The sequence below is a fragment of the Lissotriton helveticus genome, chromosome 3_1, assembly GCF_964261635.1.
Source record: "Lissotriton helveticus chromosome 3_1, aLisHel1.1, whole genome shotgun sequence".
Taxonomy (NCBI): Eukaryota; Metazoa; Chordata; class Amphibia; order Caudata; family Salamandridae; genus Lissotriton; species Lissotriton helveticus.
Window position 1 is genome coordinate 1,422,422,048 of NC_136061.1, and position 13,733 is coordinate 1,422,435,780.

General features: G+C 42.9%; 1 protein-coding gene across 3 annotated transcripts in view; it reads right to left on the reverse strand.

The window, feature by feature from the left end:
- RALB (RAS like proto-oncogene B) overlaps positions 1 to 13,733 on the reverse strand; it is a 344,523-nt gene that overhangs the window by 69,260 nt on the left and 261,530 nt on the right. For all 3 annotated transcript variants that reach the window (XM_078682072.1, XM_078682074.1, XM_078682073.1), the window contains one exon: positions 6,752 to 6,960. In XM_078682072.1, the coding sequence (XP_078538198.1) occupies positions 6,752 to 6,960 (209 nt within the window). The remainder of the gene's footprint in view (positions 1 to 6,751; positions 6,961 to 13,733) is intronic.

Genomic DNA, 13,733 nt, shown 5'->3' on the forward strand with positions numbered 1-13,733 from the left:
GAGATAGATCACAAGAAAGGGGCCTGTGCACATCTCGGGAAAGGAGATAGGACTTATAATGGAATTATAAAGAGTAGGGCAGGGAGCCTGGGACTTTGATGCAATATTACTGTAGCTGACATCCAGGTATGAACTTTGGTCACTTCCATGGATTGTGTTGTAGGACAATCAGCTTCGGAGTCTTGCCTGCTGTGACAGACATTCTTTCAGGAGGTAAGAAGAAAAAGAGAAATGTGTACTTAAAAGCAGCAGAACCCCAACCTAAAACTTCAAAGACTAAGACCCTAAATCACATTTAGTGGTTAGAAAAGGACTATAAGGAGGGAAGGTTGAGACTCCAAACTTGTGTCATTTGCCAAGCAGCCAGATAGGCTGTGTGAGAAGGAGAAGCTCTACAGGAATTCTGCCTGTGACCAGAACTGGGTACCAAGGCATGCTAGCCTCCCTGCTGGGTGAGCGGACATCACCCAAGAAAAACAAAGATCACCTGCCCTGGAGCCCAGAGCACGAGTGCCTGCTTGCCAAGACCAGTGTGCCCTGTAAGGAAGAGGAAAGCATTAGAGGAAGCGAGGTGATTTAGGAGGTCCTAATAGCTAGGACGAGAGTAGCGCTGCAACACCTAATAAATGGCTATGTGGGTTACATGTCATATTTGGACTTAAAGGTCAACAAGACTAAAACTTTTCTTATGGTGGCAATTTGATCAAGAAAATCGGGAACAAGCCCATAGCGGCGATAAAAAAGATTTAGAATGCAAAAACCATCTCAGCCACAATATATGGGCAGGGCTGTGGGGAATGGCTCCAGTAGAACTCCTCCAGAGGATAACGGAGGGCTTTTTAAAAAGGATCGCCATTCTTCCTCCTCCTTTTTCCAACTATGTCCGCCACTTGGAGCTGGCCTTGCAGTATATAATGGATGCAGTAAGACTAGCCCCGATTATGTTGTGGCACTCAATCTGGTGGAGAAACACAGTGGACCTGAACCAGGCGATAATACAAAACTGTCTATCGTTAGACAAGGGACATAAAATAGCCTGGTTACAATATGTTGAAACAACTTTACACTCGCTAGGTGTTCCACACTGTTTTCTAAACCAGAGTTCCTGCACCAAATTCCCTTAAAAGAAACTTGAGGCATTATTTTTTGCCAAGGCAGCCAATGCTAGGGAAGAAATGTATTGTGTAAAAACTAACAAAACTATTTCACCAAATCCCCTCCTTAACGGAAGGTGACTTAGGTCTCGCTGGCGTTGCAGCGCGCATGCGCTGAGCGCTCTGCGAGGGCTTCTTGGAATCACTTTCAGAAGTGGTGTTTCGGCTCTGCCCATTATTTTGGTTGGTTTGCGTCATAAGTTATGCTATATGGTGTCTTTTCATAATAACAGAGGCTTTTTAGTCCCTCCTGGTTACCACCCTGTCCTCTTTTAGCCCCGCCCACCCGGACTAGATCTTTTACCGGCGGCGTGAGACGGTCTGTTATATAATTACGTGCTCAGCACTTTTTTGTTTACTATTACTGGCAAGTGGGTTGGGTAGCTACGCTCCAAGATCAGCCTAGATTGTGGGCACAGCCGAGGCGCTGGGTTCACCTGTATGTCTCTGTATGTATTAAGCGCTTTGACTCGGGCGTTCACCCATCACTGCGGGTGTGAGTATCGGTCAGCGCCGTGACTACAGGAGTCACGCCATCAACATGCTCGTGGGACAGGTGGCAGTTCCGGGACATTAGCCAGCTCTTTACATCTCGGAGCCCTCAGATTAGAGTCAGCAGCACGGGCGCCTCCTGCAGGAGGCTTCGCGGTGCTTTTAAGGCGGCGTTGATTAGTGTGGGAGGGTCAGTAGTGAGTGACCCGCACATACGGGTAGAGACAGCCCTTGGTGCTTGTAGAACATATCTCTTCCTTCTCGGTTCGCCCAGTGCGCTGCTTTTTGTCACCTCTCCTCTCCATTGCTACCCTCTCATGAGCACCCCCTCTTTCTGTTGGTACCACATTCTTATGCGTATGATTCACCTCATGGTGGTCCCGCAGACATATGCCGAGCCACCCATTCACCGACGTATCCGTCCACCTAACACCCCTTTCCAAAAGAACCATGAATCCACCCGTCCACTGTCTCTTCAGCCGCCCACTAACACTCCTTCTCTCTTGCTGTCTCGACTTTCCTGTGCAGTCTGTCACTCGAGCGCTCACTTACTTTCTCCTTGTCACGCTGGGGCTGGAACGCCGGCCTTTCTCTTGCACAAACACAGTAAGATTCAGGAACCCCCATTAATACAAAATGCAAAACGAGCCTGGCAGGGAAGGGCCCCCCTGTTTAGCAGGACAGGCCAGGGCTAATTTTAGTGCAGGGGACCCCGCTCACTCCTGTGCCACTGCACCTGCTGCACGATTGACAACTGCATTTTAGCGTGATTAATCCTGTCATAGGTGGGTGGAGGGGAGTGCATCTCTACCCCTTCTCCAGCAGCTACCTCCACCCCCAAACCTAATGAACCTCATGAAAAGGCAGCCACTGCTCTTGTTATCCTAATGCCCCACGACCGAGGGCCGGAAATTCGGCAGACCTCTGCGAAGCGCCCCGCATGTGGAGACCCACTAAAGACGAAATACCCCTGGATCACGGGCCAGATGTGTGGGTTTAAGGCAGGTTCCAGCACTCGCCAGGAAGGAATCGTTCGTTGATCTGCCGTTGCTCAGACCCCGCCACCCTCCCTGCAAAGTTCAGACCTTTCACACCCATCCACCATGGGCCTGATGTGCGCACAGGGATGTGTCCAAGCCTGGAACACGAAGTCCACGCTGTCACTCTCTAAATGATGTTACCTCAAATGTTCACCAGGGGAGAATGAAAGGCTGAGCCGACCCTGCGGTGGTTGAAACTTGTGACCTGCGCGGGCAATACCCAGACTGTTGCACCGCGTGCTCAACCCACTCAGCTCATTCCAACCTCAAGATGACGCAATTCTTTTCACTACAGCTCGAGCTAGGATTAACATTGTATGCATAGGGTATATGCAATGCCCCTTTCAGCAGTGAAAAGCAAGGGTTCGATTTTCACGCGTCTTTCTAGACGTTACCCTCTGTAAATTGTTATTCGGTTGTTCTTCCGCTTCACACTGACCAATCTGAAATAATGACATCGAAGCACGCTGTCCCTGCTAAACATCTCGGAGAGATGTCAGTCTTATGAACGTTCCCGCAATCATCGGTTTCAGATGAAAATATTACACTGAGCCAGCCCGCAGTCCGTGCAGCTGTTTTTATCTATATCACATGTATCACATGCATACTTAATAAAAGTGAACTTTAAAACAAAATTGTCTCATGATTTGTTAATATGCACTAACATGTAACATTAACAAAGCTAAAAACATGCAAAATGTAAAAAAAATGTACTATATGTAACTACACTATACTGCTAACAACTTCTTTTGCACTACCACCAACATTAAACATCAGCCATCATCTAACACAAACACCTACAGCATGAACTCACAAACAACTACCACCAGCAGTATAAGCACCAAAACCACCACTACCACCAACAAAACAACCTACCAGCACAAATACCACTACAAAAAATCAACACTTCTAACACTCCTTTCATATCCCTCCTCCTACTCTTCTACTCCTCTTTCCTTCCTTCCTTATGCCTCATACTGCGCTCCCCACACTTTCCTTCCTTCAAAAGCACGCTAATCTCCTCCACACTTTCTTCCTTCTCCTTCATACTGCTCTCCCCACTCCCCTTTCTTCTGCCTTATGCTACTCTACTCCTCACTATACTTCATTAACCCTCATGCTATTCTTCTCCTCACTCACCTTCCCAAATCTTAAACACTGCTCTTCTACTCCTAACGCTATGCTTTAAACTACTACACAGCTACCAACTACAATTCTAACATAAAGCCACGACATATCACATACATCCACTCAATAATACATAGCTAAAATACAATCCCATTAGCAAAGCAAATGGCTTCAACTTAAACTAAGGCGAGACCTATTGCATTTCCAATGCTTGTTCATATTTGGAGGGTGTAAGAAATTTACAGCATTGGTTTGTCCTTTTAAGATTATTATTATTATTATTTAATTTTGTAGAGCGCTTAGTCACCCGTAGGTATCCCAGCGCTAGAATCAGTACGTCTTGGGAGTCAGTGGGGGCAGGGAGGAGCAATTTTAAGGAAAGAGGTGTGTTTTCAGTTGCTTCCTGAACCTTAAGTAGTTGGATTCCGTTCTCAGGTAATGAGGAAGGGCATTCCAAAGGCGTGCGGTATGGACCGAAAAACGCCTTCCTCCAGTTCGGGCCTTCTTGACTCTGGGTATGACGATGAGATGTTCCTGATCGGAGCGGAGGGATCTAGGGGCTTTATAAGGTTTGATGAATTTTTTTAGACTTGGGGGGCCATTGTTTTGGAGCAATCTGTGTGCCAGGCAGAGAGCCTTGAACATCACCCGTTCTCTCACCGGAAGCCAATGGAGACGCTTCAAAGCTGGTTTGGCTGAGGCTCTGGCAGGGGTATTTGTGAGGATCCGGGCAGCAGCATTTTGGACCCTTTGTAATTTGTTCAGTGTAGCCTCCGGGGCCCCTAAGTAGATGGAGTTACTAAAGTCAAGCCTAGATAGAATCAGGCCTTGGATCAGAAGTTTTTGGGAATTGTGGGGGAGTAAGGGCAGAATCTTACGAATTGACCTGAGCAGTCCAAAGCACAACCCGGCTACCTTATTTGCCTGTGGGGTGAATGATAGTTCCTTGTCGAGCCACACGCCCACCCGTACTAATCTAATACAACTGATGCTATGTTTCCCAGATAATAAGTATTCTTTAAGTGAGTCGAGTCCATGTCCATGTGATAATATATCTGTGCAATGTGATCTACACCCTCTTTTTCTTCGGTCACTTTTACAAAATACAGAGATCTAGATATCTTTTATCACTTTTAAGTCAGCATAATTTTAAACAATGTCGTATTGCCATGCTGTTCCTGAAGAAGTTCTATTACCCCTATGTTTGTTTCTGCCTAGCCTCCTTTTTGTGGGCCTGACTGCGCAGGAGGCAGCTTTTATAAGGGAGAAACATGTGGAATTTAGCCTCTTGTTCATTGGTACTTGAAAAGGTATTGGGAAATCCATGTGATTACGTTTTATATGCCAAATGTATTTAATTAGTCATCTTGTTTTATAATGCAGATATATTATATGGGTGGTTGATTATTGCAGCTTAATGATCTATTGCATTTCCAGTATTAAGATCTATTTCCGAATTGTTGTTTATAGTACAAATAGTAGGGTATTTTGCAAGGGCTGCTATGGGTCTTTTAAAATTACTGATTTTATCAACTTCTTTTTAAAGACTGATTATTTTGTATGTGTATACTTTTATGATCTATGTTTAATAATTAGGTCGAATAAAGTTGATTGGATTGGATTTAGGAGGTCTCAGACAACCTTAGAAAGCTATCCAAGTGGTAGCAGTGGAGAGCAGCCATCAGGCTTGCTGGAGTGTAAAGTAGCTTGTTTGACCAGAATGCAATATTATAGTATAGATTAAATGAAAAAGAACCACAAAGTATTAAAAAAAATATGTATTTATTATATAATATCAACTAGTAAGTTACAGTATCTCTCACACGGAGATAGACACAAAGCACGCACTACTTTAGCAAAGGAATCACAGGCTCAGCAGCAGGAGAGCAGAAATGTATCTCTGGTTGGCAGCAGCAATTTTCTGCTGTCCGGGACTAGAAGGCTGGTACGGAGAACACTGAGATCCTAACGGAGGGCTCTTCCAGTGCTTGGAATCCTACCCCCACACCGTTTAATGATGTGGGGGTATGATTTCAACATGTTTGATACCAAACATGATAGGATTCGTTGCAGTCGTTTTCGGTATGGTCATCGCGCAATTACGCGGCGCCACTCTATATAGTATATGGCTGCTTCCCCGACAACCCGGCAGAATGGATTCCGTAGGCTGCAGGGGTGTCCTGCTCGTGCTGGGGCACCCTCTCACTTCGAAGCAAGCACCCTGCCTTCAGGATTGTAAAGTCCTGCTATAGGGGTGACTTATAGGTTTTAAGTGCAGTGACCCTTAGATATAGTATCCCTACATCTTTAGTAAGTGCTGCATGCAACGGAAGTCCTGTAGCTCCATTTTGAATGGTCACTCAAGGGTGGCATTATACATGCTGCAGCCCATGGGAGACCTCTGGGGTACCTATTGCCCTGGGTACATGGGTACCATGTACTAGGGACTGACAAGGGTACCCTAGCATGCAGTCTGGGATGTACCTAGGTACTGAATACAACAGTTTAGGGAGAAAGCAGATAGACTGGGGCCTGATTAGCAGGATCCCAGTCAAACTAGTCAAAAACAGATTCACATCAAGCAAAAAGTGGGGATAACCATAAGAAGCAGATCCTTCTTTCCTACATCGATGTTTTTAACTGAAATTTCACACATTTATTTCAGATGCCATTAACATTCTTTAGAAATGTTAAAAAGGATGTCTAGAAAAATAACCTGAAAACCTGATGATGTTAGCCCTGCCTGCATTTTATGGTCAGTTAATTTCTTTCTACTTATTGTCCCTCAGTGGAATTATGGTCTTTCAAAAGGTGCTTAAAATGCAAAAGCTCTCGACAGAAGACATTGTTTATGTGGCCAATCATACATCTCGATGTGCCATCCCTGGGATAGCATGCTCATCTTCTGTTTCAATCATTTTGTCAGCCAATGAATACCTAAACTCTGCTGTTGCAGTGAAGGACTCATGTTCTGTGATGGAGAAGACGAGGAGAAAACCTTCCCCACTTCTAAAGTAGTTGTCACGGATTGCTGCATAGTCTTCCTGCCCGGCTGTGTCAAGAATGTCTATTTGGACCTCCTCACCATCAAGGACAACTTTCTTCCTATAGCTGTCAGCTTTTGTTGGTTCATAGTCCTCGACAAACTGAAAAACAAGCAGAGAAGGTTTAAGCCTAACCAACATTTTAACTTTAAGTAACCCTACAATTAAAGATTATTCCATGCAGCACACCCTAAAATAATAAGTTGTAGCCAATTCACTCGGACAAGATCCAACAGTACTACAAAGTATGTCGAAAGACATTTGTTTACAACGTACTGAGGTTTTTAATTCAAACGAGACATTTAACTCTACATCCAATATCAGTATTACGCTCCCACTTTCTCACCATTAGAAAACGACTCCTGTCAGAATTCATTAAGACCAGCACACCTACATAACCATAAACAAACACATATTACTATTAATAGCATTTTAAAACTTTGCTTAATAACTTTTGTTCTTTCTGTATAGTTCAGTACATTCCCAACAGATGATAAACTCTAAATACATTTTTTTTTACAAGTGGTCTATGAAGTCTGGGCAATTCTCTTGTCTCTGCCGCCAAGAAATGCAAAGACCCATTCGCCTTTGTAAAGGAAGATTTCCAACAGGCGAAGCTTTAAACGTTGGGTGGGAGGGTGTCTAACTGAATCTCTCCGAAACCCTATCATTTTGAATATACGGATTTCATGTAACTAACAGAACAGTTAACTAGCTGATTGATTATATGCAAGATTGCATATATGTTACCAGTGCAAATACGGAAACGTGTCTCCGGAATAAGTCCAAGCAGTAAAAATATGCTAAATAAATAGTATGCACAAAGCGTGGCTGAGGGATGCCTAAACTGAACAGGATTTATGTATTGCTAGTTGTCTGAGCTCACTTGCACAAGGCCGGCAAATACATTAGAACAGTTGGCTCAAGACCAACGAGGTGTGCTCAAGTTTTAAAATAATTGTCAAAATGGGGTGGGGACAAGGGGAGTGACCTGTGTTCATATTAAAGTTAAAGTACTGGTGATTTGAAAGTACTGGTGATTTAAAACAATCTATGGTAGGCCCCTTTATATCAGAACTTAGACAAGCCAGACCTGAACTGGTCTAGTCGCTAAAGGCATACGTACAATAAATGTGTATACATAAAAGAAGCTACCCTGACTCAGCTTTTTTTGTGTAAACATGTTTAGTATGGAGGACAGCTCACCCTGAATACCCCGTGCCTCTAGTTCCCTCCCCTGGGACTCCCCAGGGTTAGTGTGTTGCATATGTACAATAAACCCATCTGCTCCAACCAGGCAGTAACATGGATGGTAGGAAAATAATGCCTCTGTAAAGTATGTATGCAGTGTATGAATGGAGAATAACTAAAGGAAGTTGAAACTTGCTCGAAAGGTTCTGCAGTATTAGGGTGTGAGACCAAGAAAAGTAAACAGTAGCAAGGAAAATGAATAAGAGGACACCGTATTGGTAATGTTTTGCAGCAAGTATGTTATCTAGTAACACAGTAATTGCAGCCAAATATATTAACATTTAAGAAAAGGCCAGAAATCCTGAAGATTATTGAGCCACACAAATGGCTGGGTGGAGAAATTTAATGTTATAAACTTTAAATAACGAATAGGCTAGGAGAGGGCTTTTAATGCCTTCTCAAAACCAAAGTTTTTAAAGTGCCTCATAGCTTTCTATAAACATCCAAACTATCACCTGAGAGCACGCTGTTCTTGCTCTCATTAAACAGTGTTAAGTACTGGGCTGCTATCAGATATATATGGAAAAAAAACATTCCTATGCATCAAGATGGGTACTCTGTCGCACAGAGTTAGAGTGAGGGATTCAAGAGGCACTAGTACAGGATCTCAATTTTTGGTATGGTGCTGCAAACTTTGGAAGGCCCTTACTGTGTTGGCCTTTACTGCGCTTACTTATTCATCCACTCTCCCAAAAACACCTTTTATCTCCTTCACTATGGCTTTGCAGTGCATTTTAAATGTGATAAAGAACATTGCATTCAATTGAAGCATTATAAAGTGTTTGTAGAACAAATAAAATTTAAAACCTATGCTTCCTATTTTTGTTTTCAACTAGAGCACGGAGTAAGGCGCTGTATCCAACTCTTACGTTTGGGTATACTCCCTCTAGCAACATTTTTAGCTAGCTGGGAAAGTACAAATAACCCCGAAGGCTGATGCGAATTATGCAAAGGTGGCCAACAAGATTTGCTTCACGTTTTACTAATATGTCCCAATGCGAGTATAGTAACGGAACAACGACATTATATAATTCCAATCGAATTAAAGTATAATGCATTCTTGGCCCAAGATCTAATTACATTGTGTAATGCTCCAGTTAATGGATTTGTTTGCCATAACTTGTTTAAGTTTTTAAAAAGCTTTCTGAAGCTGTTCTAAGTTAAAACGCACAATCATAAGATGTTATCTTATCTTTATTGAACGTTGTATGGGTAGGTGATAGAATATTGCTACTGTACCACCTTGTAGTGTGTGTTAAAAGCAAATGTTTTTCATCTTAATCATTTTAAGATTATTAATAATAATTTTATTTCTGTATTTGTTGATCTCAGTTGAGGTCTGGATCAAACACATTTTTTACTGATTTACTGATCACATTCACAGTCTAATCCTGACCACATTAGAGAGACGCAAAGCAGTCCAACACGCAAGATGTTCCTCAGATAGTTCTAGCCCATCTCTACAAGAGTGCACATGAATCCCTGTTGGTCTCTGGACAAATTGTTAAATAATAGACATTCCAATCCCTTCTGTATGAGTCGTTGTGATTCCTGACAGTTGGTTTATTTAAGCATTCAGCTCCTTTGCTGCGTGACAAGCTAAGAGGGAGAATTTATGGGTCTTTTCCAGGACCAGAACTGGATTATGAAATACTTGATCACTACTTCAGTTAACACCAGTAGTAACTCATACTTTTAGTTCAACAGTTATTCTTCTTTTTCCGTGTCTTTTGGATATTCTTACAAGCCAATAAGTAGGACTGAAGCAGAACCCAAGAACTTTAGATAGCAATAGATGGGGCCAAACTAGCTACCAGCCTTTCAGGAGAAGCCTTCAAAGTAGTAAGTGGGAGAAGGGAGAGCTGCCAGAGTCTCACCTTAATCTCTTTGGTCTCCTCACTGGGAAAACATGGGATGGTATATTCATAAGGCAGCGAGGAAGATTCAAGACAGTTAGAATAGACAAAGACGCCACTCATTTCCTAATTTCATGCAGAAACCTTTAGTGAAAAAGGACCAAGTTAATCATAGTTACTTATCTAAGATTCTAGGTTTTTTGCTGCCATGCAGTAATCACTTTGGAGCCACGAAGCTACTGAGATCCCTCCCAGTTCGATCAACCTATATACATGAACTGGGCCTAGCTGCACAAGTGTTTGTCCTTAGACCCAGCAGGTTGGCGGAAAAGAAAAAGCAATTTGGTATAATAGATGGGTAAAAAAAACTCTCCTATTTAACCTTGTGGTAGAGCTATGAATAAAGTGGTCTTACCTATTCTATCTAGTCAACCATCAGGACATTATGACAAAGGGTTTGTATTAGAAGGCAAGTGGCTACATCAGCCCATTTATACAGGGGGCTTAAAATGTTAGTCTGTAGACAATTATCATGAATCTTCTTATCTACACCTAGTTCACTGAAACCACTGCCATATGAGTTTGTTAGCTAAGCAGACGAAAGTGATTAGGTGATAGACAAGGAGGCAATTCCATATCCCACCCAGGTTAAAGTGATTAATTGTTTTTCCTGAAAAAAGGCCATCCGACCTTTAAGTATGCCCAATGAAGGCATTTTTATAGCATCATATTTGTGTTTCCAGTGAAGGTACTGGTGGACCCAAAGGAGACTGTAACATGAGCACAGATTCTGTCAGAACCATCATTTATCAAGGTGGATGCATCCTTCTGTTGAACTTAATCAGAACCAAGTATATCGAGAAGAGACTGGAACTGGGTGCATATGCCTGGGGCACACCATGCCTACAGAGGATGGTGGAGTATTCTCTAAAACAATAATGGGAGGATGGAGCAGTGCAAATCACTATTCATCTTCCGGGATTTAGAGAGAAGGAAGAAGGAAGTATGAGGCATCGAGCAACAAACCACTGTCAGTGTTGCTGGGTCACCCAGGTAAATCATAGTAAACTTAGAAGACCAGTATCAGAATTTTCTGTGCCTTGAAACATTGAAAGATACCAAATGCATATAAGACAGTGGGCACTTACACTGCCTAATTTCCAGCATGGGAGAGTTAGACCATCACACCAACTCTGGTCAAGGGCAGGTGGCACTCAGAAAATGGTGCACAGGTGGTGGCTGCAGTATAACAGAGACGTATTTAGCATTCAGAGGTGGGGCTCAAATGAAACCAATATTGCCACCTATTTGAATTATAATCTGGCAGATCAAAGAAAATACCAGACTCAACAGGGGAAGCTAAGCATTACAAGGAAATGTTGCTTACCTGTAATCATACTTTTGCATCGTAAGTATTCTCACTAAAGTCAAACATAGAATGTTCCCACCAATTTGCGGGGACCACTGAAGACTTTATTTTCAAGAATCAATCTGTAAATGGAGGTAACACATCTCAATGTTCATAACGATGATGATACCCTAGTTAATAATAAGACAGGCCTGCTTTTACCTTTTTTTACCTGAAAAGGTAAACTTTTATAGAGTAAGACCCCGTTGCTTTAACTGACTGAAGGCAATGTTCTGCTTCATCCCACAAAAACCTACTACCTACATACAGTGAGATGAATAATGAAGGAAAAGGTGCCTGTCAGGTCAAGAGTGCAGAAGTTGCACAGAAAATACACTGCTGCTTTAAAAAGCCAGCAGCTTCCTTTCCCAGCGTGCACTGTACTGGCAGTTTGCCTCATAGCCTCAGTTCCTTTTTAATGGTGATATGCTGTAATTGAGAAAGATAACAGCTGTATTGATAACCGGGGAGGATGGAGGGTTATTGATGACTTCCGTGAGGGTGCCTATGATGAGGAACTAGGATTACAAGTAACATTTCCTTCTGCATTATAGGATCCTCACTGATAGTCATAAAGGGAGAATAGAGTAGTAAGCATCTCCTTAAAACATGGGTGTCAATACACAGCTATATGCAAAAAGTTACATATGTGTTTTAAGAAAAGGTACTGCAAGTCAGAATCTTCTTAGTTAAAAAGATTATTTAATGTAGCCTGAACTAATAAACTTTTGGCTCTTCGATCCTCATCCAAACAATAATGCATGGAAAAATATGAAGAGTTCCAGGTGGCTGCTTTACATATTTCTGTTAATAGAGATGTTCTTATCCAGGCAACGGATGCTGCTTTGCTACACGTAGAATGAGCTCTGGGCTTACCAAGAAGAGTATTTTTAGCTAATTGATAGACAAGAGTAAAACAGAAAACTATCCATCTGGCTATGGTTCGTTTAGGGGAAGCCATACCCATTTGGAGAAGTCAATAACAACTATTTCTTTCAAAAATATCTTAACTTCTGCCCAAATAAAATTTAGGAACTATAGCATCTAACAAATTAGGGGTCATTTCTGCTGGAGAAGTATTACTAAAACATACTAGATTTGAGCTTGTCTAATTGATATGAAAAAAATAAGAAACAACTTTAGGTGAAGAAAAAAAAAAGATGGATGTGTTCTGAACAGTACCCTATTGTTTTGAAATACTGTGTACGGGTCTACGGAGAAAAGAGCTTGGATCTTACTAAACCCCTTGCTGAATTAATGGCTACGAAAAAAAAAAACTATCTTCCAAGAGAGGTGTTGCATTTAGGTCTTACGAATGGGCTCGAAAGGTGGAGACGTCAATTTAGATAACAACAGATGTAACTCCCAACAAAAGGCCTGGGGGTAATCTTTCCCATAAATCTTTTACAACTGCATAGTGAAAGATCTTTGTGCTGCTCATTTTCTGTATGCCGCAATACCTGCTAAATTAACTTTAACAGAATTAAAACGAGCCAAGTTAAGTAGATAGGGTAAAATCAATCAATCAGGGGAATTGTAAGCGCACTACTCAACCGTGAGGGTCTCAAGGCGCTGAAGGGGGGGCGGGGGTTCCACAGATCTGTTAGCCAAAGAGCCAGGTCTTGAGGGTCTTCCTGAAGGTGTTCAGGGAGGGGACGTGTCTGATGTCCACCGGTAGCTCATTCCAGGTCTTGGCTGGAATGTAAGAGAAGGATCTTCCGCCTGCTTTGGCTCTGTGGATGCACGGGGCTTCGGCCAGTGCGAGGTTGAAAGATCGGAGGTTTCTTTTGGGTAGGTGGAATTTGATTCTGTCGTTGAGGTATTTGGGTCCGTTGTTGTGGAGGCATTTGTAGGTGTGGTGAGGATCTTGAAGGAGACTCTTTTCTCCACAGGGAGCCAGTGGAGTCTTCGTAGGTATTGGCTGATGTGTTTGTGCCAGGGGACACTGAGGACGAGTCTAGCAGCGGTGTTCTGTACTGTCTGGAGTTTCCGGAGTAGGGACTTGTTGATGCCGGCATAGAGTGCATTTCAGTTGTCCAGTCTGCTGGTAATGAGTGCGTGGGTGACTGTCTTCCTTGACTCAGGGGGGATCCATTTGAAGGTCTTGCAGATGATGCGGAGGGTGTTGAAGCAGCTGGATGTGACGGCATTGACCTGTCGGTTCATGTTGAGGGATGATTTGAGTATGATGCCAAGGTTTTTGGCATGGTCCAAGGGGGTAGGTGGGCTTCCGAGGGCAATCGGCCACCAGGTGTTGTCCCATGCTGTAGGAGTGGTTCCAAGGACGAGGACTTCTGTCTTCTCTGCGTTGAACTTCAAGCAGCTGCTGGTCATCCAGATTGCAAAGTCTTGCATTCCTT